Source organism: Urocitellus parryii, chromosome 2 (assembly GCF_045843805.1).
Source record: "Urocitellus parryii isolate mUroPar1 chromosome 2, mUroPar1.hap1, whole genome shotgun sequence".
NCBI lineage: Eukaryota > Metazoa > Chordata > Mammalia > Rodentia > Sciuridae > Urocitellus > Urocitellus parryii.
The window spans coordinates 93,059,288-93,084,858 of record NC_135532.1 but is presented as its reverse complement, the minus strand read 5'-3'; the positions used below and the strand labels follow the sequence as shown (position 1 = coordinate 93,084,858).

The window sequence follows — 25,571 nt, the reverse complement described above, 5'->3', positions numbered from 1 at the left end:
GAGGAGAGGCCACTGGCCCCATGGCCTCAGTGCCAACATCAGAACCTACAATGAAACCGTGCTCTGGGAGTCAAATGAAAAGAACAGCCCTGCCCTAGGGAGTCTAATGTGGTTGATACAGCCCTGCCGGAGGGCGTCATGGTAAAGATGGCTCTGCCTGAGGAATCTAGATGGAGGGCTGTGATGGCAGGGCCAGGCCAGAAGAGTCGACTGGATAGGACAGGTGGCCTCTCCAGCCTGGGGTTCTGACCTACCATAGGGCCCACTGCCCGCCTCCCTGCCAAGCTAGCGACAGACGGCTCTCTCAGAAAACAGTCCTCTTGGCTGGACTGAGCTGGCAGTTAGCCAGGGCAGGAAGACCAAGTGTCCTCACTGGGGCAGCTGGGTGGAAGGCCTAGGCCCTGCACTGAAGGCTGGTAGGCAGGCAGCAGTCATGTCTGGCCAACTTCAGCAGCCACCTTCCAGAGCACCAAACCCAATGACAATTGCTATTCCCCCACTTGTCCCAGGCTTTCTCCCTCGCCCTGTGTCCCAGCTGCCAACATTCCTGGTGCCTGCTTGGGCTCAGCTCCTGCTCAGGAGCAGATGTGTCATATACTCACATGTACCCATACCTGTCATCTATGTACACAGGTTCATGTTGGGGAATGATGTGTGTCACCTGGAAGAGGGGGTGATTCCCCCACTCCTTGCCTAGTTTGGGCAGAATGACCCCTAAAAATATCAGGTAACAGATGGGTGTAAGCAGTGTGGACCTCAGATATTAAGGATATCTGTTTCACTCCATCCAGGGGTCTTTATACACTCAGCCCATCCTGTGGGCTGTGGAGTGGCACAAGGGGGCCTCTGTGGGTAGGGTCAGCCCTGCCCCCTGGACAGCTCTGCAGTTCCTGGTCTTCTTTGTACCCTCAGAGGAGGCTTCATCATCCTGACTTAGAAATGGGAAATGGAGACCTTATAGAAGCTATATGATTTAACCAGGCACCTCATAGGTGAGATGGGGTGACTCCTGAGAGTCCCCATGGGGCTACTAGCACAAGCCTACTGGCTGGGACCTGGCTTTACCTTAGTCTTTATTCACTGCTCAGAGCTCACATGTGTCCCACTCAGAATTTGAACCCAGGACCCTGTGCCAAGGACCCTGCCCTCATTCATTAAATAGCACTTCTTCCTTGTTGCGAAATTTAGGAAGGGAGTCACTAATGTGGCCATTCAGGTTCTGTACAGACCAAGGCAGATAGAGTCTTTCCCCGGGCCCCTCCTGCCACACCCCCAGCTCCTATCACATCAAGCGTAGTAGTCACAGCTATGTTTACAGTGCATTTTCATGCGTGACCTTGCCTGCCATGTTCTTGTCTGCCAAGGAAGGGCCATGGCCCAATGCTCATCAAAGCAGGAGAGATGGGAGGAGTCCTCCCCATATGCATCCAAGCCTTGGGCAGGGAGAGCATACAGATCTCTGAGCCTCATCTACAGTATATGGGGGGCTGGGACTTTAATATGATGTTACCCCTTTGTCCTGATGCTGCTAACACCTGATCTGCTGAGACCATGACGCAGCAGGACAAATCGAGAAACAGAGGCACTGCAGCAGCTAGAGAAGTGGCCCAAGTGAGTGCCTGGGCAATCAGGGGTGATCTAGTCACAGCCTGAGAGAGCTCAGAGTTACCAGTCCCCTGGTGGTGCCCTTTCCTGTCCTTGCAAAAGGTTTGCCTAAAAAGTTGGTGAGTGAAGCTCTAGGTTGTAATCTGCAGTCCTCCCACCGCGCCCGCCTGTTTTCATTATGAAGGGAAAGAGCATCAGAGCCGTGTTTATAACCCCCTTTTAGATAACAAATCACATTTTCTTTTCGCCTGCGAGTGTGTTGAATTGATATTTTTTTCCCCTCAGTTTAATGGGTTTGTGTGTTCAGGAATGATCTTCATCAACCGAAACTCCTTATTGTGTTTGATGTAATGTCAGCTTTCATTATGTGCTTCGGTCGGAGCCCAGCACAGGGAAGGCCAGGCACCCTGGAGCCAGGGCCCTGCCCCACCCCCACCCAGCCCATCTGGGCTTGTCTTCCTGAATGGGTAGGTGGTCAGGATGAGCAAAGTTAAAGATGAGAGGCTAGGTTATAGCCAGGGTCCAAAGCCTTCCTTTTCCCTGCCTAAGAATTATATGTATGTTCAGGTCAAAGGGCTGCTATGAGAAAGTGCCAGATGAAGCAGACACCTCAGACTCTGGACCCTCTCAAGTCGCCTTTGGTCTTACACACTTGGGAGGTTGTAGTCGTACCCCAGCATGGTGCCCAGGCATGCAATCATTATTCCAGAGTGCTTGGACTGAGCCAACATATCCAGCCAGTGGCTTGTACCCCCAGAGCCCCTGGTGGGAGAGATAACCTGGGACTGTTCCCCCAAACATTCCCCAGCACTAGCCACAGATTCAGCACCAAGGGCAGTCACCAAGACCAAGGCCTCCCCTGGAAGCAGGAGGAGACTGAAGTTCAGAGAGGAAATGGTCCAACCCTGGGGTCACACAGCAACTGGGTCCCAGCCAGGACTTGGGCACAGGTCTCCATATGTGGTGCTACTTTACTGATGGCCCTTGGGAGCAGTTACCACTCCCATTTGCATGTCACAAAGAAACAGGCTGGGACTGCCAGGACCATGTTGGAGGATTTTTTTTTTTTTTTAATAAAACAGGACTGAGGAACACCTGGGGAGGGTGACTCGGACAGTAGCCCTACCCTTAGAGCCCACCAGGGTAGAGTGGGGAGGCCCCTCCTGAGCAGGTGGCACTTGCTGACACCAGGCTAACCTTCTGGAGGCCTCTGTCAGCTGCGCTTGGTCCTGATTAAAGATCATTAAACATGAAATTAGCCCGTTTGTGTTACGGGTCCCCGGGGTGGCCGGTGATTATGATGCGCAGATGGCCAAGAACCCAGGCGGTAGGCAGGCAGGCACGGGCCAGGACAGGCGGGCAGCTCGGGCCAGTGAGGGCCGGGAGGCAGGAGTACAGGCCGGGCTTTGTTTTCTCCCACTCCTGTTGTGTGAACCCCCTTACATTTCACAACAAATCACAGATAATTAATAAGTACATGCCTGTAATGAGCAGGCTTTTTAATAGAAGAAATTGGAAGATGCAGCGTCAAGTCATTATTTTGCTTTTGCCCAGGCTCGGCTCTGTTCTCCCATCTTCCTCACTCCCAGTCCCGCCTCAGTCAGCGTCTCCACCACAAGAGGGGGGTCTGACCCTTCCTCCCAGCAGGGGAGTGTAGGGGGCAGGGCCCCTGGGACTGTCTCATCTGGCCTTGGGAGGGCTAATCTGGGTGCAGGGAGGGGATGGCTCCTGACCCAGGCCTCAGGCCTGGGGGTCCTGGCTGTATCTCACAAGCCCCTGAGCAGCGAGTGCTGAGGCCTCTCTCCCCTCACCAGGAGGAAGACATCATGTACTATGACGCCAAGGCCGATGCTGAGCTGGTGAGTGCCCCACCATGCTGTTGGAGGGGTGGTGGGCTGCCAGCACCACACCCCCTCTTCTGGGACTCTGTGGTGTCAGATGTAAAATGGGTGTTAAGATTCATCACTAAGCATTCTGAGCTCATCCCTGCAGAGTTGTGGTGACACAGGCCCCCACTCCCTGTCTCTCACAACTCCAAGGCTATGACTCTGTGGCCACTAATGAGCTGGGCTCCACTGCACAGTGTGGAGCAGGCTGCTCCCCCCACACACCCCAGGCAAGGAAGGAGGTACTTGGACCTCCCTGTACAAGACAGCTTACATCCTGGCACAGAGAGGGGCTCTCTGAATATGACAAGAATTGCTGGAGAGGGAGCGATGGGGAGGGTTTCCTGGAAGTAGACAGGTAGGGGCAGGCTTCAAATCAGTACAGGCCCCTCCCACACCTGGCCCTAGGATCGTTCTTACTTAGCCCTGAGCTCAGTCTTACTCCAGCTGCAGAGGCAACTCAGTTCAAGTGCCCTCCCTTCTGATGAGGCTCTGCTCAACTACAGTCACTCCCCTCAGAAGTGTGACAGTAGGACTGAGCCACGCTGCCCTTCTGCCTCCATGTTTCTCACTGGCTCAAGTCGGCTTGGGCTGCCCTGTGGGGTACTGAGGTCCCCATCACCAGAGGATTCAGTGAAAGATGTATGACCATTGGGTGGAGGTGGTTACAGAGAAGACAGGAGTGTCTTGGGGATACAGACACTTGGAGTAGACAGTGTGTGATGAACTTGTCAAGGCCCAAGTCCCTCTGACTGACTTCAAAGCAAAGTGGTAGGACATGACTATCCCCTCTGTAAACAGAGGTGTCATAGTAGTTCAGTCTCCCAGGACCCACCTGTGTTTACTGGTGCACAAGACCCAAGATGCAGTCTTCCTCTCCCAGGCTTGGGGGCCTAGGGCCTTTCCTGGGGTAAACAGGCAGTATCCCAAGACACCAGGAGGTGGGAAGGCTGGAAAGGGGCCCTGCGGGGGGATCACAGTGCCAGGCTAGCCTGGGGAGCCTTAAGAAGGGCAGGGGCCTAGAAGGAGGGGGTGGGCTCAAGCAGGTGTGCTTCCCCTTGGCTGAGCTCCGTGGCTCCTGGAGAAGTTGCTAAAATTAAAGCTAGAATCTGAAATTCAAATGAAGAGCGAACCTTTAATTAGACCCTGAATCTAATTCCTTACCCCCCTCGGCAGCGGGCTGTAATTTTAGCAATCAGTGCATTAAATATAAACCAGGAGACTGCAGTTGCCCACCACACAAAGCCCCTGGGCTCACGGGTGGTACTGAGGGGCTCCTTGGTCAGCCTATTACCCGGTCCCCTGCCAGGACACTCTTCATTCCCTGCTCCCAACTGCATCAGAGACCCCAACCCCTGGTTCTAAATCACTGATTCTCTTCCCCCAGCCCCTTGGACACCTGCTGGGGGCTAGAGACTGCCTCAATGAGGGAGACTTAGTCTAGGCAGGGCTGGGCTAGAGTCAGCAGGGACAAAAGCCCTGCCTGGCCCCTGTATAAATAACAGCACGCACACATTTGCCGACTCCCCTGCTTGTTGTGTTGTTTTGTTTTTTTAATCTTTGCCAGAGGTACAGTTAGAGATCTTTCTAGACCATTTACTTTTAAATTACCAGCCAGAAGGTGGGGGTGGGGGAAAGAGAAGGAAGGAAAAAGTTCGCCAGCTGATAGCTTATCAGAACAGAATCCAAATGTCACATTAGTTGGGAAAGTTGGGAGATTAAATTTTCCAGCGCCCTTCATCTGCTGCTGACATTTCGGGGGCTTTCTTCTCCCGCGCCTCCCCCTCCTCCGAGCAGAGCATGAGTGGTGCATGCCTCACAGGCCGCCAGCTCCCTGCTATGGCCTTGGTGCTCAGCGGCTGCCTGCCCTGGCTTTATCCAGCACCCAAGGGCTTCTGAGGGAACCCCCACTGGGTAGGCAGAGCGTGGCACACTGGGTGAGAAGCCTGGAAGGGCATCATACAGCCTGGACTTTGGCTGTACAAAATCCACCCTGCAGAGATGAAATGGGTGTTTGCTGTGGGCCTGTCGGAGCCACGTCCCCACGGTGTACAGAGAACATCTGGGTAGGTGGAAAGGCAGGGTCATCCTTTCCCCAGAAGACACCGCCTGGGCAGATGCCTAAAGACAGAACACAAAGAGAGGGACATGCCCAGGACACAATGAGCAGCAGGGGCAGCAGCCTATGAGACATATGGGGGAGATGATATGAGCTGAGACTGAGCCAAGGCTAGTCATAGGAGTCTTGGGGGGCAGCAAAGGAGTGTGTGGAGGATTCCTCTGCCTGGGCTTCCTCCTATCAGGGCATGAAGCCCCAGCTCTGCTCTCTTCCCTGCCTTAGTCTCCATCTCTCCCTTGCCTCCCCATCTGGCTTTTCCCTCTCTTCCCCTGCACTCTCTACCATCTTCCCTCCCTGCTCACACACCTGCACCCAAGCTCTGCCCCCACCCCTTGACTGTGGCATCCACACTATAGTCGCAGATCCACTCCTGCCAGCCTGTGGTGGTGGGCGGGGGTACACAGCGCATGCCCAGACTGCCTGGCCGAGAGATGCTGTAATTGGCACCTGTCAGGCGGCTGCAGCTCATTTTAGAAAATCAACAGGGGCCCTTACAATCCTACTGCTAGCAGGCACGGCAGACCTTCCCTCCGGCAGTCCCCCACCCTGTTCTTCCCAGGTCTGTCCCCCAGCTATCTCCTAGAGATGCCCTGCTGCAGAGGATGGTATCCCTGTCCCAGATGGTACTAAGGCCCTCTCCATGGTGCCAAAGGAATTCCATGCAGGAGATGGATGGAACCCAGTGGAGAGTATGGAGGCACAGAGCTCTTAGGATATGCTGCCAAGGCCTCCCTGTGATTGCACAAGGCACATCCTGATTTTTTGTTTGGGGGGCAGTACCAGTGACTGAACCCAAGGGCACTCTACCACTGAGCTGCATCCCCAGCCCTTTATATTTTTTATTTTGAGACAGTCTCACTAAGTTGCTTAGGGCCTCACTAAGTTGCTGAGGCTGGCTTTAAACATGTGATCCTCCTACCTCAGCCTCCTGAACCACTGGGATTCCAAGTGTGCGCCACCACACCCGGCTTCAAGGCACATCTTTGTAAGCAGAATTCTGGGTCCTGTTCCTTCTAACTGGCACCGTTATCTGACTCCTTCACTGATAATTGGTTTTCAAAGATGTTTGGTTTTGATTTTAGAATTTAGTTTTGGCAGTGGGTAGGGTGGGCAGGGACAGGTGGGAGTCTGCCACAAGCCTTCTGGGTAAGGGGTCATCCATCTGTCCTGCTGTCTTTCCATCTCTCTTTCTTTTTGTCTCTGCAAAAGCTTCTATGCTTGAGATGCCCCTGTCTCCTGGACTCTGGTCCTCCCTACCTACCCCTGCCTGCAGGCCTGTCCAACCTACTCACCATTTTCCAATTCTCACAATTCTGGGGGACTTTCTGCAGGATGATCCTGAGAATGAGGATGTGGAGAGGGCGTCCAAGACCAGCACCCTAAGACTGGACTTCATCGAGGACCCAAACTTCAAGAACAAGGTCAACTATTCATACACAGCTGTGCAGATCCCCACGGACATCTACAAAGGCTGTGAGTGTGCAGAGTGATTGGGACGGCCCTCACTGCCTGTCATGGGTGCAAGGCCTACAACTCATGCCCCTGGAGACAGAAGGCCAGTACCATCAACCTCCATCCCCTACAGCCAAGGTCACACATGTTCACCTCTGAAACTCCCTGACATGCAGGCATCCAGCTGCTCATAGTTCAGAGCCTCATGCTAACCCTCAGCAGGTTACAAAACCGAGTTTCGCATTCCTGTGCATGCATGGTCTCCAGCTCATATGAACATGAAAACATACACACACAGACACACACACACACTGTCCAACACATGCTGGTGTGAGTTCCTCAAAACAGCTCCTTGCCACTCTCTCACAATCCCTGGTCTCATTAGAAGTAACTGAAAAGGGCTGGGGCTGGGGCTCAGTGGTGAAGCACTTGCCAGGCATGTGTGAGGCCCTGGGTTCGATCCTCAGCACCACATAAAAATAAATAAATAAAGATATTGGGTCCATCTACAACTAAAAAAAAAAATACATTTTTTTAAAAGTAACTGAGAATCTACCACATATCAGATGGACACAGGGGCTAAGGGACAGCCCTCACTGACAGACACCAACCCTATTATACCACCCTGATCCTTAGAAAAGCAAAGGGGTAGAAAGATGGTTTCCAGAACAGAGCAGCCAGGGGCAGATGTGGGCAAGGGGAATTAGGAAGAGAGTGGTGAGACTCCAAGCCCCACGGAGAGGGCAGCTTTTCACAATGGAAAAACCGTGTGCTATAACTGGAAGGGTTTGAGTTAGATATGAGGAGGAACTTCCTAAAGTTCTTGAGAGGAGGCCAGGAGTAGAACACTGGATGGGGATCTCCAGCAGCAGAACTTAAGGCCCTAGGGACTCTTGGGTCTGCTACAGTCCTGTGGCACCTATGGGGTAGCCCCAGAATCCAAGGGGCCCACTGAGCTAGGGATCTTAAAGCAAAGGTCCCAGAGCTCCTGCATGGCTCTAGAGAATTCCCCAGAGTCCTCAGGGAGGGCCCCCTCCACCCTCGGGGTCAGCTAGGCCTTTTGGGCAGCCTCAAGGGGAGTAGAGAAGGATGCTCCCCCACCCACCCCGAAGTCTGCCCAGAGGCCACCTGCCTGAGCCAGTCGAGAGGCACTATCACAGGCAGGCACGCTAATTAAAACAGGAGCCACACCGCCCTCCCCAGTCACCCCTCGCTACCCACACAAATTACATTTTATATGTTTTTTATTTACTGTGTCACTTTTAATTAAATCTGTAATCGCCTGCCTGAGGGGGCATGGTCCCCATTTTCCAACTCAGCATGATCTGAAAGTGTGTGCACATGGGTGTGGGTGTGGGTGCAGGGGGTGGAGTAGCAGGCCCTTTGTGGGATGGGGCCATTTGCACCGGTGTGTCACTCAATGAATGCAGGTGTGTAGATGTGATCACAGGTATCTGCAGGGACAGCCCGCCCAGAGCAATGTCTTCTCTTGGCTTTTGACCTGAGTCAGGGACACCCCAACCAGAGGGGCTTCACGCCTCTCAACTGGGAAGATTGAGGTCCAGTGAGGGGTGGGTGTCCCAGGCAGATTCCCAGGGCAGCCAAAGCTGTGTTTTCCTTTAAAGAGAAAAAAAATAAAAATTGTTCAATTCACTAAGTTTCTAAATCAGGAACAGGACCATAACATAGTGTTCAATAGGCAGAGCCAACACTAGAAATGGGTTTTGTTTTCACATTATGGTCAGTTAAGGGGAACCACGGGGATGGAGAAGGGAGTGAGAGCAGCCGAGGAAGAGTTTAGGGAGCAGACAGGACACAGCAGAGCCCCCCCACGCAGGGAAAGCAGAGGGAGCGCAGGGGTGGGCAGAGCCTTGAGCAATTGTAAATCACGACTCCATCTGCTCTGGAAACAGCAGAGCCTTCTCTGTTTCTCACTTGTGGTGGGTCTTTGATGGGGAGCCCAGTGTGTGTGTTGGGGGTGATGTTGGCAGGGCTTGACCTGGAAAGAAGGGAAATGGAGGAAATTGAAGAGAAGCAGTATTGGTTCTTGGGGGAGAGGTAAGGCATATAGGCAGCAACAGGTGTCCCTCTCCTGTTTTTTCTGAGTGTCCAAGGATAGGTACACATGAGAACATATTCACATGGGGCAGATTTAGGGCTGCCCTGGTTGAGGGGTGGGAGGCCAGTAGTCTTGAGAGGAGCCTTGCTCTGTGAGGGTGTGGATGGGTAGGTATGGCCAGGGGATCATGCATGTGCAACTACAAAGGTTGGGAATGGAGGGTGGGGGGAACTATTGGTAGGGGATCTGAGAACAGGACCCACTGGTGGCCTTCTGTAGGTGCCCAGGGGTATGTAGGCGTAAGCAAGCACATATGCCCCTGTGCTCACGGCAGCAGTCAGGTTGCTAGGCAGGTGGACTTAAGAGTAAGGGGTGGGGGGTCACACACCTGGTTGAAAGCACATAAGTTACATGCAGGTGTACCTGCTGGGGGTGCAGACTTTGTGTGTGTGTGCATGTACGCCCACGTGCGTGCACACAAGCACACATACATGCCTATGTCAGAGCAGGATCTTGGCACTGCCTCTGCCTCCAACAGCCCCCACCTCTGCCCCTGCCTGCTCCTGGCCCCAGTTGATTAATCATGGAGCTGAGTGGCTTCCAGCTTATCAGGTAGCTTAATAGCTGAATAATTCCAGCCCCATCAGCAGGCCCTTAATTGCTTTCTTGTGGCTGTGGCCTGGAGTGCATGCTGAGTGGGTGAGCTCCCCGGGGACCAGCCACAAGTTCCAGGCAGCAATGCTCCATAGGGGGCCCAGCTCACAGTTCCATGCCACCTGAACGGCCCTTCTCCAAGAGCCACCAGCCACCGCTGCCCTGCCTGCTTGTGTGGGGCCCAGGTGAGGGGTAGGCTGGGCTATTCCTTGACAGCTTGGACTGAGTGAAGACCAGGAAGTCTTCCTGGGGGAGATAGTACAGCCCCAGCTGGGCTCTGGGAAATGAGGGAGAGTCTGGACAGGCAAGAGAGTAGGGGGGGCTTGGGCATGAGTGTCACGGTGGTGGGTTCAGCAAGAACAGCCTAGAGCTCCCCACCCCAGCCTCCTGCTTCACCCCCAGCCACCGTCATCCTCAATGAGCTCAACTGGACAGAGGCCCTGGAGAACGTGTTCATTGAGAACCGCAGGCAAGACCCCACACTACTGTGGCAGGTCTTTGGCAGTGCCACAGGAGTCACCCGCTACTATCCAGGTAGGTGCCAGCCATTTCCCCTGTCCACCCAGTACCCTACCTTGCTCCATCCTGAAGTGCATGGGATAGGATGGTCAACCAGTGGGCTACGGTGACCCAGTCGTTCCCACAAGGCCTGTCTGTCTGGATTGGACCCTTCCCTGCCTGTCCCCCTCACCGTCTCTCCTCCCACAGCTACCCCATGGCGAGCCCCCAAGAAGATTGACCTGTATGACGTCCGAAGGAGACCCTGGTAAGCAAGTAGATAGGAGCTGGGCAGGACACTCCTTTAGCTCCCCACCTCTCCTGCCTCCCCTCCCTCCCAATATCCAGGCCTTCGAGCAGGGCGCAGCCAGCTCTATCCAATTTTCATTTCACACATCGTTGCCACTGGAAAATGGATCCCATCACCCAGGCAGGCCTCCCAGCTGCCTCTGCTCCCCTCCCCTCTCCCCCCGCCATCTACCACCCAGTACCCCCACCCCCTCAGGACTGAGAGATCAGCCCAGTGGGGGTGTTCCCATGGATAGATATGGCCTCTGCGGGGTTGGCAGCCCCTGCCCTGCTCATTCCAGCTCTAAACACCCTACTGCATGACTTTTCTTCCCTCTTCCATCCCATACACAACTAGACTGTGCCCTTAGGGTCTCCACCTAGGGCAGAGGCTACAACAAACTCTGAAGCCAGGGAGCTCCTCCTGCCTACTCTGTGGATCACCAACGCCCTGCCGCCACCCCTTGGGGTTGTTTACTTGCTGAGGGACCAGATCACTCATGTCCCTGGCAGACAGAGTCTGCTTTATTAAACATAGTCTCCCCAGTGCCCCGACCCTGTCTAGCTTATGCAGTGGATGCTCAGTAGAAACATGTGAATCAGTATGTGGGTAAAGGAAGGAAAGACCTACAAGGTCCCAGCAGGGCTGGCCCTAATTGAGGCTTCTCCTGGACAGGTATATCCAGGGGGCCTCGTCACCCAAGGACATGGTCATCATCGTGGATGTGTGAGTGAACAATGCTGGCAGGCAGGGTTGGAGCTGGAGTCTGCTGCCTGGGAACCTCATGGGGGTAGGGTAGGAGAACATCTGGGGTCCCTCAACATGGCCCCTGCCCGACCTCTCCAGGAGTGGCAGCGTGAGTGGCCTGACCCTGAAGCTGATGAAGACATCCGTCTGTGAGATGCTAGACACACTCTCTGACGATGACTATGTGAATGTGGCCTCGGTGAGTACCAAGACAGTAGGCAACCAGGGAGCTGGTCATCCCTACCTGTCCCATGCAACAGCTGCCTGCCCTGGCCAGCTTGAGGCCACTCACCACCCCATTGTCCCTGCAGTTCAACGAGAAGGCGCAGCCTGTGTCTTGCTTCACACACCTGGTGCAGGCCAATGTGCGGAACAAAAAGGTGTTCAAGGAAGCTGTACAGGGCATGGTGGCCAAGGGCACCACAGGCTACAAGGCCGGCTTTGAGTATGCCTTTGACCAGCTGCAGAATGTGAGCCCCATGGGTGGGCAAATGGGCGGCTGGGGGCGGACGAGGGCCCAGGCTTGGTGACACGGGGAAATCAAAATGGATGGCCTTGTTAGTGCCAAACAGGCAGCTTGGACAGATAGCACCATCTGCTGTGGGAAGTAAGGCCAAAGGGCCAGGCCCACCATGGGGAGGGAGGCCTTGCCCCTGGACTGGAGAGGGGCTGAGAGCCACCTGACTCCACTCACCTCTGCCCAGTCCAATATCACTCGGGCCAACTGCAATAAGATGATCATGATGTTCACGGATGGCGGTGAGGACCGCGTGCAAGACGTCTTTGAAAAGTACAATTGGCCCAATCGGACGGTAAGACTCAGCCCAGGTGGGAGTTGCCCTGATCTTGGCCCAGAACAGGGGAGGGCTATACTCCAGAGGTCACAGTAGTAACTTCAAGACCCCACAGGTACGTGTGTTTACCTTCTCTGTGGGGCAGCATAACTATGATGTCACACCACTACAGTGGATGGCCTGCACCAACAAAGGTATCTTATCCAATGTCACGGCCAGGAGGCCTGCCTACTATGTCCTGCTGCCAGCTGTCCATCCATGTGTCTGTTTGTCCTTTCACTGTCTGTCTATCTTCCCATACATGTGGCTGTCCACTGCTCTGCCTATCCAGTGAGCTGTCTAACTTGTCCATCTGACCAAACATCTTTCTGCCTATCTGGTTGTTTGTCCATTGTACATCTGTCTTCTAGCTTGTTTGCTCCTGCATCTGTTTTCTGTCTATCTCTACACTTGGGCCTGGTTGCTAAGTGGCCCCTGAAGATTACAGCTGTCCTAGACTGGGGAACTTCAGGCTCCTTTTTTCACCTATCTCTGCCCCAATCCCCACCCCTGCTGTGCTTCCTTAGGCCCCTATTATACTCACTCCCCTTCCCTAGCATTGATCCCAGGGACAGGGCAGCAGAAGGAAGCAAAGAGATATATGAGTCTTGGGTAAGTTGTACCAAAGAGAGAAGAAGTCTGAGGGGCAAATCAGGTCTGCAGACCTACCCCAGGGGGCAGAACCCCCTGTGCTGTGGATCCCCGCAGTGCCAGCCAGGTCCATCTCTGCCTCCCCTCCCTTCACAGGTTACTATTTTGAGATCCCTTCCATCGGAGCCATCCGTATCAACACGCAGGTGAGGCTGTGAGGGAGGCCACTCCTCCCAGCCCCTGGCTTCCCTGCTGTCTCTCTGTGCAGCAAGCTGAGAGCGCCCCCTGGTGATGACTGGGGCACATACCAAAGCATGGGGAGACCAAAGAGGGAGTTAATTGGGAGAAACACTGGTGACCTCTGCCACCCCCTCCCCAGGAATATCTAGACGTGTTGGGCAGGCCCATGGTGCTGGCAGGCAAGGAGGCCAAGCAGGTGCAGTGGACCAACGTATATGAGGATGCACTGGTAAGGCCTCTGGTCAAGGAAGGGACCTGGCAGCCTTCCCCAAGGATCTGCCCAGGGATCAAGACCCTTAAAGTCCCCTTAATGGGGGTTAACAAAGCAGAGGAGAAAGAGTGATGGCCTGCGCCTGAGCCCCTGCTCTGAATACTTGGGCTCAGGGCAGGACTGGTCACAGGAGACCCCCATCCTCCTCCTTTCCCTTCAGGGACTAGGGTTGGTGGTAACAGGGACACTCCCTGTTTTCAACCTGACGCAAGATGGCCCTGGGGAAAAGAAGGTGAGGTTCCCACTGAAGGAGGATTGGGCATGCCTGGGGAGGGAATAGCATGGCCCTAACAGGCGTGGGAAGGAAGGAGGGATAGGGCAGTCCAGCAAAGTGGATGGGGCAGCTGCCTATGAAAGCATCTGGAAGCTTTGGGTGTGGGGCAGAGAGGTTCCCCCTTGGAAATAAGCCCCTTATAGATTCTCCATGCCTCTGCTTCTAGAACCAGCTAATCCTGGGTGTGATGGGCATCGATGTGGCTCTGAATGACATCAAGAGGCTGACTCCCAACTACACAGTGAGTGTCTACCTGTCCATCCACCCTACTCTGCCTCCCACATGAATACAAGCCAGGTTCAGCAGAGCAGACCGACAGAATCACAGCATGTCTATGGAAACCTTTGAGTTGAGGAAATGAGGGGTGGGCTTCCTGAGGAGGTGACCTCTGAGTGGAGTCAGCAAACTTTCTGTAAAGATCCAGGCTGTGAATATTTTAGACTCTGTTGGCCTAAATACCCATTTCATACTCTACTGTTGTATTGTGAAAGCAGCCAGATAAAACAAACACATAGGTATAGCTATGTTCTTATATGGTTTTGTTTGTGGATACCAATTTATGAACTTCAGATCATCTTCACATTTCATGAACTAGAATTTTTCCTTTGATTTTTTTCAACCATTTGAAAACATACAAGTGTTTCTTAGCTTACAGCCATATAGTATCAGGTAACAGGTCAGACTCAGCCCATGCACAGAGATGGGCAGTGTGGTTGGCCCAGGGCCTGTTGAAGAGGAGGGAGGAGGCACCTGTTTGGCCCTGAGGCACTGTGGTCAGGCACTGTGGCATGGACCTTCAGGTTCAATGAGAAAACTATCAGAGTTAAAGGCTGGGTCCCCGGTCCCTCTTATTCCTACTTCCCTTCCACCTGGAGAAGAAGCCCCAGGACTATAGGATCCTCAAGAATCTTCCCCTTGCCCTGTGTTTACTGAACTGGGGACAATGCACAAATCAGAGGCAGCAGTAGGCGGGCAAGGGTAATACAAGAGTAGCAGCTTTGTGAGCCCTGTGGAGGCAGAGCGGTCAGTCTAGCTGACAGCTGCATGGAGACTACAGGACGTAGGATGGCAAGGGCTGGTGCATGAGGGGCACCTAGCCCCAGGCATAGCTTGAGAGGCAGGCTTATGGCCATGTGGCAGGTGGGGGCCCTTGGCCCATGGCAGGCAAACAGCAGCCCTCGGCAGGGTAGAAGGCAGAATGGGGAAGAGCTCCAGAGCCCAATCTCTGCCTAGCACTTTGGAACCACAGTTCCCCAATCTGCACCTTCAGCTTGGAGCCAACGGCTATGTGTTCGCCATTGACCTGAACGGCTACGTGTTGCTGCACCCCAATCTCAAGCCTCAGGTGAGCCAGGTGGATGGCCTGGAGGGAGAGTAACCTTCCAAGATGGGGACTCCCAATTGCCTGTCCTGCCTCCCCACAGACTACTAACTTCCGGGAGCCTGTAACTCTAGACTTCCTGGATGCAGAGCTGGAGGATGAGAACAAGGAGGAGGTAAAATGAAGACAGGGAGGAGGGATGGGGAGGCCTGCCCAAAGAGCAGAGGAGGGTCACAGCTCTGGCCCTTCCAGATCCGTCGGAGCATGATCGATGGCAACAAGGGCCACAAGCAGATTAGAACCTTGGTCAAGTCTCTGGATGAGGTGAGAAGGCAGGGGAGGGGGGATAGGGGGTCAGAATGGGTACCCTTCCTACCCCGCATCTACTCTAGCCTGCTAGCCCAAGTACCTGATGTGGCCTCCTCTCCCAGAGGTACATAGATGAAGTGATCCGGAACTACACCTGGGTGCCTATAAGGAGCACCAACTACAGGTGAGTAGGCCAGGACTGGACAGGCAGAAGTATGGGGTGACCCAGAGTCTGAGCCCCACTGTCCCCTCCTAGTCTATCCTCCACTCTAGTCTACTGTAACTATTATCCCAGTGAGGAACCAGCAGCCAGGGCTCCTTACTACTCACCCTGGGATACTAGATCCCCCAATCCTTGGAGGGGTTTCCTGAGGAACAACCCAGAGGTTCTGGGAGTCCAGAAAAGAGAATAGAACAGTGCATCCTCTTGTCACACCTGCCTGGAGGGCATCCCTGGGTGTCCACACTCAGAGTATCATCTCTGCACATTCACTGCCTCCTCTAAGCCAACATCGAAGCCTCAGAGCAGGTCCCCTTTAGGTCAGGCATGGTTGACATAGGTTGTCCTCTGAATGAGTGCATGTGCCACACAACTGGTCCATTCTAAAATACCAGGGGCATCTTCATACCCCAGGCCCAGCCCATGACTGCCCCTTGCCACACCTGTGCAGCCTTGCCATTTGCTGAGTCTAAGATAGTGTCAGGGACTGCAGCCCCCACTCCTTGGGGATAGCAGCTCCCACCCCTGATGCTAGGATGCTAGGGGAGTCTACTGGGGGTAAGGATTTGCTTTGGGTCTGGTTATTCTCCATCCTCCAGGAGAGTTGGGGATATGGAGGTCCAGTGTTTCCAAGGCAGGGGAAGAGGGGCTCCCTGGGCTTGGGCCTCTCTGTCCAGCTCCAAAGCCATGGGGAGGGGGTGCCAGAATGGCCCACCTCTTCCCAGCAGTGACCTGCACTCCCCCTTCCCCACCTCCCCAGCCTGGGGCTGGTGCTCCCACCCTACAGCACCTTCTACCTCCAAGCCAACCTCAGCGACCAGATCCTGCAGGTCAAGTGTAAGTGGCCCGGCCCCTGCCTGCGCCCTGCACCCCTGCCTCTGTCCCTGCACCCTGGCCGGCCCCAGGCAGCATAGCCAGCCATGCTTGCTGGCAAGGCATCCCCTCCTGCCCATTCTGCCCAGCCTCTGGCACCCACAGGCTGGGGCCCCCCTCCAGCCTTCAAAAGTCTGTGGAAATCTGCATGCTCGCCTTTTCTCAGATTTGGTTCCAGAGCATTCTCTCATGGTTTCCGTTGAGGTTTCTGTTTTTGGTTTCTCCTACTCCGTGTCTCCCTTTCATAGCCTGCCTGCCCTGAAAACCCTTGGGGGCTGCATTCTTGGAAGACACCCCCATCCCCTCTCCTCCTTCCCTGCTCCCAGCTCAGTTTTCTACCTCCTGTGGTGCCACCTCCAGGTCTCTCACTCTGTCCCCCATTCCCCATCCTCACTCAGGTCCCACTGTCCCTCAGTCTTCTCTCAATCCTCTTCATCTTCATCTTCTGCCATTCTCACTCTGATCTCCCTGCACCCCAACTTCCTTTTCTCTCCCTCCCTCCTTCTCTCATTCCCCATTTCCTTTTTCTTCCCTCTTCCCCTCCCCTGTTCCTCCACCTCCTCTGTCACCCTCCCTTTCTAACCTCTCCCTTCTGTTTTCTTCATCCATTTCTCTCACTTCCCGCCACCCATCTCTATAGCACCCCTACCTTCTTGAGTACACTCCCTTCAGTCTCTCTCCCTCTGTCTTACACCCTCTACCCTGCTCCTTCCCTTCCCCAATCCTGGCCTGCTCCCTCCTCCTCCCTCTCTTCCTTTCCTCTCTCCTTCAGCCCAGCTTCCCCTCTCCTCCCAGTTTCTCTCCCCCTCTTCCTCTCTTCCTTCTCTCTTCTCTCTTCTCTCTCCCTCTCCTCCCTCCTCTCCCAGTCCTCTGCCTGTGGCTCCTCCCTGCATGCCCTGCTTACCCTGGGCCTCTCAGAGAGGCATGGGTTTCAGGCTTGGCCCCGCCTGCCCACCACCCGAGGTCACTGGGAGGGAGGCTGGGGCTCCGGCCCCACCGGGCGCCCCCCACCTGCCTGGCCGACTGGGGCTCATCTCCATTGAGTTTTCTTGCTCTCTCTTTCTCTCTCATGTCGTTTTTTTGCAAGAAGTTTCCTTTCGGTATGATGATGAGACACAATATTTTCATTCAAACAGCCATTGAATAAAATATTGTTTGTGCCCCTCCCCTTCCCCTCCCCCTTTTCGTTTGTTTTTGTGTTTGTGTTTTTGTTTTCCTCGCTTTCTCTCTTGGTGGACTGTCCCAGTGCCAATCAGCAAACTGAAGGGCAAGTATATTCAGAACCAGTGCACCCTCCTCTCCCCACCCCACCCCCTCACACCCCTGCTTGCCCCCCTCCCTGCCCAGGACCAGCCACACCCCTGCCCTTCAGGGTTCCCCTCCCAGCATCCCCTTGGCTCCTCAGTTCTTGCCTTTCCTCTGGTCCCTAAACCCCTTTTAGAGCCAGTGGCCCCTTCCCTGGGCCTGCCTGCAGGATGTTCTCCAATGTTCTGAGGGTCAGGTCCCTTCCATAGTCCTTGCTCCCTATGGGAAGGCCTCTGCCTCCCCCCACCATCCCTCCAAGACAACTCAACAGTGGGGACAGGGCTGGATGCCTCTCTGCCACCTCCCACCCAGCAGGGCGGGGAGCTTGAGATGCAGGTAAAGTCCTCCCTGCTTACTGAGAAAGCTTATGTGAGGCTACCAGAAAGGATCAGCCCCACAAGGCTCCCTCTAGGACAGACAGCTCTCCCTCCTCTGATCTCTGCCAGTGGATCCAAAAGCTGGCAGCCCTCTGAGAAGGGAGACAGAAGGGCTCTGAGCCTCATCCCCTTGCCCTGGGAAAGGGGGACACACAGGGTAGGCAGCTGGGCCATCTGAAGAACAAGGCTCACACACCATCTTGGGAACTGGCCTTGGTGCTGAAGTTCCCCTGACCAGCCACACCCACTGCCCCGCCCTACCACCACCAGGCTGTGCTGAGGCCCTTTGACCCAGGCCTGACCTGGGGTAGTCACTGCTCCTGGGGAGGAGCAGCAGGTATGGAAAAGGTGTTCTCCTTGGGGAATAAAGGCAAATTCAGACTGGAAACCCTGGCCAGGCACAGAATGGGATCTGTCTGGACGCCAAGGCCAGCAAAGGAGCTTAGAGAAAAATCAGGCCAAGTGTGAAGAAAAAGATTGTGGCACTCCAAAGTGCCCAAGCCAGAGAGTCTTGGAAAAGTGGGTGGTGAATTCCCAGACCCTGGCAGAGAACCTCAGGAGTAAGAGGACAACACAAGGTCTCTGCCACTGGTGCAAAAAGAGCTGCCCTCTCAGGGAATGCTTAGCAGATGCAACATGGAGAGCCACAGGGGATTCCCCCTAACCTGGAAGCAGGAGTCCCCAGTCACCCTTAGGACCCCTGACCAGCCTTGTTCAGCAAAGGGAATACAGCCACCCGCAATGGCCTGCGGGGGAGGTGGGGGCATACCCTACTCCCACTGGCTTGAGTTGTCTTTTTCTCCTTGTCTCCCACAACCCACTCAGTGACCCTAGAATGTAGGGCCCTAGTAACCATGAGAACCATAGCATAGTATCCCTAGTATCCCTCCCTGCTCCTTCTCCCTCCTTTTTCTTTCTCCTCCTCCCCTCCCCCACCCTTTCCCCTTCGGCTTGTGTCCTGCCTCACAGTCCTATCAGAAAGGAACAGTCCAACCAGTGACTGCCCAGCTCCCTCTAAGCACCCCAAGCCTCCCCTGCCCAGAACCTTGCAGTGCATCGTGGGAGTATTTGGGAACAGGGAAAATCCCTCTTCTGTACAAATAAAGCCTTGGGGACAAAATAGTTTGTGATGTGGGTGAAGATAGGATAGGAAACTGCCAGAGTGAGACAGGCCAAGAGCAAAGGGACCCCTCCCAGATGTTGGCCTTCAGGGCAGCCAGTCCAGCTAGGCAGGAGAGACCTGAGGCCTTGTGGCCTCATCTTCAGGTTCACTCACAAACCCATATAAAGACACACACACATACACATACACACACATGCACAGCTCATGAGACTTGGGCAATAGCCCAACTGATGGACCCCTCTTCAGGCATCCCCAGCATTCCTCCCTGGCTCCTCTGAGCCCAGACATGCCTAGGAAAGGAGGAGACCTAGCCCTTCTTCTCTACCTGCCCCCACATGCCCCCAGCCCAGTAAAGTGAATGTTAAGTTTCTATCAGCACCCCTAACCCCTCACAGGGTTCAGAACAATCCCTACACCTTGAGGGTCTCCCTTCATGCAGTATCCTGTCCCAGAAAGAACCCCCCAGACCCCCACGATGCACTGCAGTCTATCCCCAGCTACCCACACTGTCTCTGGTTGGACTGTCTGTGCCCGTGAGAAACCCCCTCGGTTTGGCCATGTTGATGCCTGACATAACAAAAGACCTACCAAAACGCAAACAGCTGTGGTTAAGAAAGAGAGATAAAAATCCGCAGCCAAAAGCCAATTCCCTTCCTCAAAGTCTCTTTGGAGGCGAAGGAAGCTCAGCATGCGGTTTTTTCCATTATGGATGTGATAAGAGTGAGACTGGCGCCTCCCCCAGACCATGCATATATATAGCAGTGTGTGTATATATATGTGTGTGTGTGTGTCCGTGTATATGTGCTATACAGCAGTATGGAAGCATATACAGCCACGCCAAGGGACTCACTGCCGACAGAGGACCAGGCCCGGGCAACATATTGGCTATAACTGCCCTCTCCTGCGATGCTGTAGTCTCCACAAGCCCTCCACTCCTCCCCACCCGCCCATCCCCTCTCTCTGGCTCAAACCTGAACGTGGAAGTGGCGGGTTCCCTCTTTGCTGGTGTCTCCCCCTCCCTCAAGCTGCCCTCTCCCCAGCCCCCAGCCCAATCAGCTCTGAGCCCCCTGGCCTTCCGCCTCCCCAGCCCCCGCCAGATAACCCCCCGTTTCTGTTGCAGATTTTGAGTTCCTGCTCCCCAGCAGCTTTGAGTCTGAAGGACATGTTTTCATTGCTCCCAGGTAGCTTGCGTGTGGCCTTGCTGAGGTGTGCTCCCCACCCCAACTGCCCCGGCCCTGCCTCCCGCACTGCTGCCTGGAGCTGTGTGTGTCTGTGTCCTGTGCAATGTCACCCCCAGCCCCCTGTACATAGCCCGGTATGTGTGGCTGTATGCATACCCAGGCCATGTAGCCGCACCAGGCAGCAGTGGCCAGTGCACAGTCCATCTCCCACCAGGCCTGAGGCAGGAGGCCTCTGGACTCTCTGCTGACCTTCCCTGCCCTCCCAGGCCACCAGGAAGGAGCCACTTCAGTCTTGGGCTGGCTGTCTGCAGCACACCCCTTCACCGGGCAGCTGCTGCTCTGGTTTGTGGTATCCTGCCTATGCCCCCACCTGCACCCCATTGTTGTCCTGTGTTGGTCAGTGTTTGTGTGGGTCTGGGGCTGAGCCAGCCAGAGCCCCTGTCAGTAGTGCCAGGTCCAGGTGTGGTGGCTCACTGAGGGGTGAGGAGGAGTGGGAGGGAGGGGAGGGGCTTTGAGGAGTTGCTCTGGCAAGTGAGGTATCAGGGCAAGAACAGGTCCAGGCTAGATCATCTCTGAAATGTACACTCAGCATACACACGTGGGTCCTCTTGCCCACACCCTCTGCCCTTTGGCCCACATCTGAGGACCTACCCCCTTCCCCAGGTGCTCAAGAGCTCTCTTGTGACCAAATGAGGGAAGATGGGTGCAGTAAACAGACACAAGGGCACTCTCAGGCACCACACAGGGACTCTGGACACTCCTAAGCTCCATTGTGTATGCACGTGCGTGCATGCACCCACAATTCTGTGACTCTCTCTGTAGATGTGTGTTTGTATCGTGAGTCATCGTATATATGTATAAGAGTCCGAGTATAAGTGTGGGGTGGGCTGTGTGCATTAGTGATAGTGGGAATGTGTGGAAAGGACTATGTGACTCACATAAACCTGAGGAAGCTCTCTGAGGGACGGGATCATGTTTGTCTTTGTCACCTCTGTATCTTTGGCTCTGGAGAGCTCAATCAATGAATGTCAGGTGAGTGAATGAAATGTGGATGTGCATATAATGTCTACCATGTATCCTGAGCACAGCTGTGAAGGCATCATTTTGGGTGTGTCAGGCCTCCAGGCATAGAGGCACAGGGTGTATACCACACAAAGGCCCTGAGTGAGTGGGAGCTGAGACCCAGTCCCAGGTGCCCTCACTAAGCTATAGGCCCCAGCACAACCTGGGGAAATGGCATATTTCTTAAATCCCCACAAAGTTGCTGCCATATAGCCTAGTGGTAACAGGAGTGTGAATGAAGGATTGGGCAAGATTGATGGCCTCAGGGTAGAGGTACAGCTTGCTAGAAAGCAAAGCTTCAAGCAGGCCCTGCAATACCCCAACAGCCCTCATGTTTTCTGGACCCAGAGCCTGAGCCCAGCACGTGCCTTGAGGAGGTAAGGGATTTGGCCTCCATGGGAAGAGTATTCCAGGCAAAGGGAAAAGCCAGTTTGAGGACCTACAAATTCTCACTGATTTCCTGACACCTCTGCAGAATGATAAGAAAAAGTGAGTCTCAGGGACCCTGAATATGTGCCCAAAGGCGCACAGCCAGGAAGGGGCAGGATGAGGCACCAAGTACCAGACTCTGGCGGACAAAGGCCAGTTCTGGTACTTGGTGCCACATATGCCCATGGAAATGCTGTAGAGCATACAGGTGAATGAGCCAGCCACCAGATGTGTCCTAAGGCCTCCCAGATGCACTATCTGGATCTAGCTACCCAGGAGAGATGGGAGGCTCTGCAGGACCAAGCCAAGGAGAAAAAAACCCTGCCAGGGTGGAGGAAGCAGACTCTCATTCTGGTGTTGGTATTGGCTATCCCAACTCAGACTTCTCAGCCTGCAGGCATGTAGGAGCCGAAGCCTGTAAGAACACATGTGCCCCTCCCTGAGGTCTGGGCTTCTCAGAGAATGGCCAGACAGGCTTATTGGGAAGCCTTGACCCCATTGCCCTGTTCAGCCCCCAAATCCCACTCTTCTTGCCCCTCCCTACCCCCAGAGAGTATTGCAAGGACCTGAATGCCTCAGACAACAACACTGAGTTCCTGAAAAACTTCATTGAGCTCATGGAGAAAGTGACTCCAGACTCCAAGCAGTGTGAGTGTCTAGTGGCAGGGCAGCTGGATCTGGGAAGTACCCAGGCAGCATGGGGGCCGCCCAGAGGAACCTAGAGATGGGGGAGGTGTGGAAACAGGCCCAAACCCAGGGAAGGGCCTGGGTCAGGGTATAGGGAAGGCTCCTAGTGGAGTCTTGGGAGTAGGGGCAAGGGAGTACAGGAAGCTGCAAGAAGATGGTCCTCTACCCCTACCCTTCTGTTCCCAGGCAACAACTTCCTTCTGCACAACCTGATCTTGGACACAGGCATCACGCAGCAATTGGTGGAACGTGTGTGGAGGGACCAGGATCTCAACACGTATGCACCAGGCTTTAGGGGCAGGAGGCTGGGATGGTCCCAGAGGCCCTGCCCTCTCTAGCTGAAGGCAGGCCTGTGACCCTACCTCCCCGCCACCCCCAGGTACAGCCTGCTGGCCGTGTTCGCTGCCACTGATGGTGGCATCACGCGCATCTTCCCCAACAAGTAAGTGACCTACCACATTACCCAGCACCCACCTCTGTCTGGGATCTTGCCCTGTGCTACTGCCCAGAGGCTTTCTTGCACTCCTAAGTATGCTGTCCCCCACAAGCCACCCCTTACCCACAAAGCCCTGCTCTCTTACGTGCTCCAGGGCAGCTGAGGATTGGACAGAAAACCCTGAACCCTTCAATGCCAGCTTCTATCGCCGCAGCCTAGATAATCATGGTTATGTCTTCAAGCCCCCACATCAGGATGGTGAGTATCCATCCAGCGTTCCCAGCAGCAAGTGGGAAGCCTCAGCCTCCCTGGCTACACAGCCACCGCAAGGCTTTGTTCTGTGAGCCCCCTTTCAAACCTGACAATGGCTGAGACTGGGACAGACGTGAAGAGAGGGATAGGCTCTGTCAGACACTATGCTGGGTGCTTAGGCTGGCTCAGGCCTGGGTGAATAGGGCATAGCTTTGAGCGGCGGTCAGTGTGGCTACCAGCCCCCACACCTGACTGCTCTACCTACACCACCCCAGCCCTATTAAGGCCGTTGGAGCTGGAGAACGACACAGTGGGTGTCCTCGTCAGCACAGCTGTGGAGCTCAGCCTAGGCGGGCGCACACTGAGACCAGCAGGTGAATGCCCAGGACAGAGGTGGGGAAGGAGGCAGTAGACAAGGTGTTGCTTAGGCAGGTAGCACTGATGGCCCTTTTCTCTCCCCAACAGTGGTAGGTGTTAAGCTAGACCTAGAGGCTTGGGCTGAGAAGTTCAAGGTACTGGCCAGCAACCGTACCCACCAGGAGCAGCCACAGAAGGTATTTGGGCAAGGGAAGGGGGAGTAAGAGCAGAGTCCCCAGGGACCCAAGCTTTCTACTCAGAGTGGCTTCAGTGCCTATAGGAAGGGGCTGCTGCAGATGTCCTGGGGAACCAGATATATAAGGGTGAAAGGAAAGAGAAATATTGGTGGGTGCCTTACAGTCCTCATTCTCTGCCCAGCAGTGCGGCCCCAGCAGCCACTGTGAGATGGACTGCGAGGTTAACAATGAGGTGCGTGTGCCCTGAGGCTGCTGTAGACCCCAGCTTCCCCCACTCCCAGACTTTTTAGTCCCAACTGCAACTTCTAGCCCATCCCTTAGCTTCAGCAACCCTACCCTGACTTAGGATTGAGGAAATGGCATACACACCCCCCACCATTCTGAATCACTGAAGTACTAGGGCCTGAAGTGAAAGGTCTGAGCTCCAGCCCCTCTCCTTGTTCCTCCCCCTTTCCTACCATTCAGGACCTACTCTGTGTCCTTATTGATGACGGAGGATTCCTGGTGCTGTCAAACCAGAACCATCAGTGGGACCAGGTAAGCATCAGGAAGAGGATAGAGGAGGGCATAGATGTTTGAGCTTTCTGGGGACATGACACTGCTAGCCCTGTGATGTTGGCTCCCTCTCGGCATCCCCAGGTTGGCAGGTTCTTCAGTGAGGTGGATGCCAACCTGATGTTGGCACTCTACAACAACTCTTTCTACACCCGCAAGGAGTCCTACGACTATCAGGCAGCCTGTGCCCCTCAGCCCCCTGGCAACCTGGGTGCTGCACCTCGTGGTGTCTTTGTGGTGAGCCCTCAGAGGTGCCTGGAGATGGGGGGGGCTGGGATGCCTGACCCCCACCTCTGATGTCTGAATTAGGGGTGACCTATGGTGAGGGGCAATAACAGCAGCCCATGCCCTTCTTTCCACTGCAGCCAACCATTGCAGACTTCCTTAACTTGGCCTGGTGGACCTCTGCTGCTGCCTGGTGAGTCCTGGGGGCTTGGATATAGAGATGGTGCTCCCTGGCCAAGAGGGGTCTAAAAAGTAATGGGGCAGGTCACTGGCCTCTGATGACCACCCCCACTCAGTGCCTTGTTCCCTGCAGGTCTTTGTTCCAACAGCTTCTCTACGGCCTCATCTACCACAGCTGGTTCCAAGCGGGTAGGTAGGGCTTGGGAGGCACCTCCTCAAATAACAGTCTGCCCCTAGAGCAGACACCCGCTCCACAGGGAGGGCGGGGCTTACGGCTGAGCCAGGTTGAAGCCCACCAGTCAGACACCGTGCCAGGGTCTGTGGGCGGAGCTGAGGCGCTCTGGGCCCCGCAGACCCTGCGGAGGCCGAGGGGAGCCCTGAGACGCGCGAGAGCAGCTGCGTCATGAAACAGACCCAGTACTACTTCGGCACGGTGAACGCCTCCTACAATGCCATCATCGACTGCGGAAACTGCTCCAGGTGCTTGAGGGTGTCCTAGAGATGAGGAACGGGGAGAAGAACCAGGGTGGGGCCGATGGGGCGGGGTGAAGTGGAGGAATGAACCTCCAGACCCCGCCTCTCGATGTTCCCTCCAGGCTGTTTCACGCACAGAGACTGACCAACACCAACCTTCTCTTCGTGGTGGCCGAGAAACCGCTGTGCAGCCAGTGTGAGGCTGGTCGGCTGCTGCAGAAGGAGACGCACTGTATCCTGCCCCCTCCCTCCTCCCCGCCGTCCGCATTCCCTCCTGTCCCACACGCCCCTCTATACCACCGACGTTGCCTCCTTGACTCCCCACCCATGCCCAGCGGATGGCCCGGAGCAGTGTGAGCTGGTGCAGAGACCACGATACCGAAGAGGCCCGCACATCTGCTTCGACTACAATGCGACAGTGAGCTGGGGGAATGGCAGACCTGACATCGCATCACCCTGCACCTGCCCGGGCCTGGCCGACCAGTTCCTT

The 25,571-nt window shown here is 55.0% G+C and overlaps 1 protein-coding gene across 6 annotated transcripts in view; it reads left to right on the top strand.

Moving 5' to 3' along the window:
• Cacna2d2 (calcium voltage-gated channel auxiliary subunit alpha2delta 2) overlaps positions 1–25,571 on the top strand; it is a 133,723-nt gene that overhangs the window by 107,994 nt on the left and 158 nt on the right. Inside the window, exons 5-38 of one of the 6 annotated variants that reach the window (XM_077793410.1) lie at positions 3,420–3,464; positions 6,942–7,083; positions 10,178–10,309; positions 10,484–10,541; positions 11,238–11,288; positions 11,409–11,508; positions 11,621–11,779; positions 12,014–12,121; positions 12,219–12,297; positions 12,890–12,939; positions 13,113–13,202; positions 13,405–13,476; positions 13,685–13,759; positions 14,789–14,863; positions 14,943–15,014; positions 15,092–15,163; positions 15,271–15,332; positions 16,129–16,205; positions 17,488–17,508; positions 20,167–20,227; positions 22,269–22,366; positions 22,592–22,682; positions 22,785–22,847; positions 22,996–23,099; positions 23,369–23,467; positions 23,559–23,647; positions 23,832–23,879; positions 24,113–24,184; positions 24,287–24,439; positions 24,568–24,620; positions 24,741–24,796; positions 24,961–25,087; positions 25,204–25,312; positions 25,410–25,499. In XM_077793410.1, the coding sequence (XP_077649536.1) occupies positions 3,420–3,464; positions 6,942–7,083; positions 10,178–10,309; positions 10,484–10,541; positions 11,238–11,288; positions 11,409–11,508; positions 11,621–11,779; positions 12,014–12,121; positions 12,219–12,297; positions 12,890–12,939; positions 13,113–13,202; positions 13,405–13,476; positions 13,685–13,759; positions 14,789–14,863; positions 14,943–15,014; positions 15,092–15,163; positions 15,271–15,332; positions 16,129–16,205; positions 17,488–17,508; positions 20,167–20,227; positions 22,269–22,366; positions 22,592–22,682; positions 22,785–22,847; positions 22,996–23,099; positions 23,369–23,467; positions 23,559–23,647; positions 23,832–23,879; positions 24,113–24,184; positions 24,287–24,439; positions 24,568–24,620; positions 24,741–24,796; positions 24,961–25,087; positions 25,204–25,312; positions 25,410–25,499 (2,853 nt within the window). Of the gene's footprint in view, positions 1–3,419; positions 3,465–6,941; positions 7,084–10,177; positions 10,310–10,483; positions 10,542–11,237; positions 11,289–11,408; positions 11,509–11,620; positions 11,780–12,013; positions 12,122–12,218; positions 12,298–12,889; positions 12,940–13,112; positions 13,203–13,404; positions 13,477–13,684; positions 13,760–14,788; positions 14,864–14,942; positions 15,015–15,091; positions 15,164–15,270; positions 15,333–16,128; positions 16,206–17,487; positions 17,509–20,166; positions 20,228–22,268; positions 22,367–22,591; positions 22,683–22,784; positions 22,848–22,995; positions 23,100–23,368; positions 23,468–23,558; positions 23,648–23,828; positions 23,880–24,112; positions 24,185–24,286; positions 24,440–24,567; positions 24,621–24,740; positions 24,797–24,960; positions 25,088–25,203; positions 25,314–25,409; positions 25,500–25,571 lie in introns of all 6 variants that reach the window. The other 5 variants (XM_026383846.1, XM_026383848.1, XM_026383847.1 and 2 more) reach the window with 5 other exon arrangements.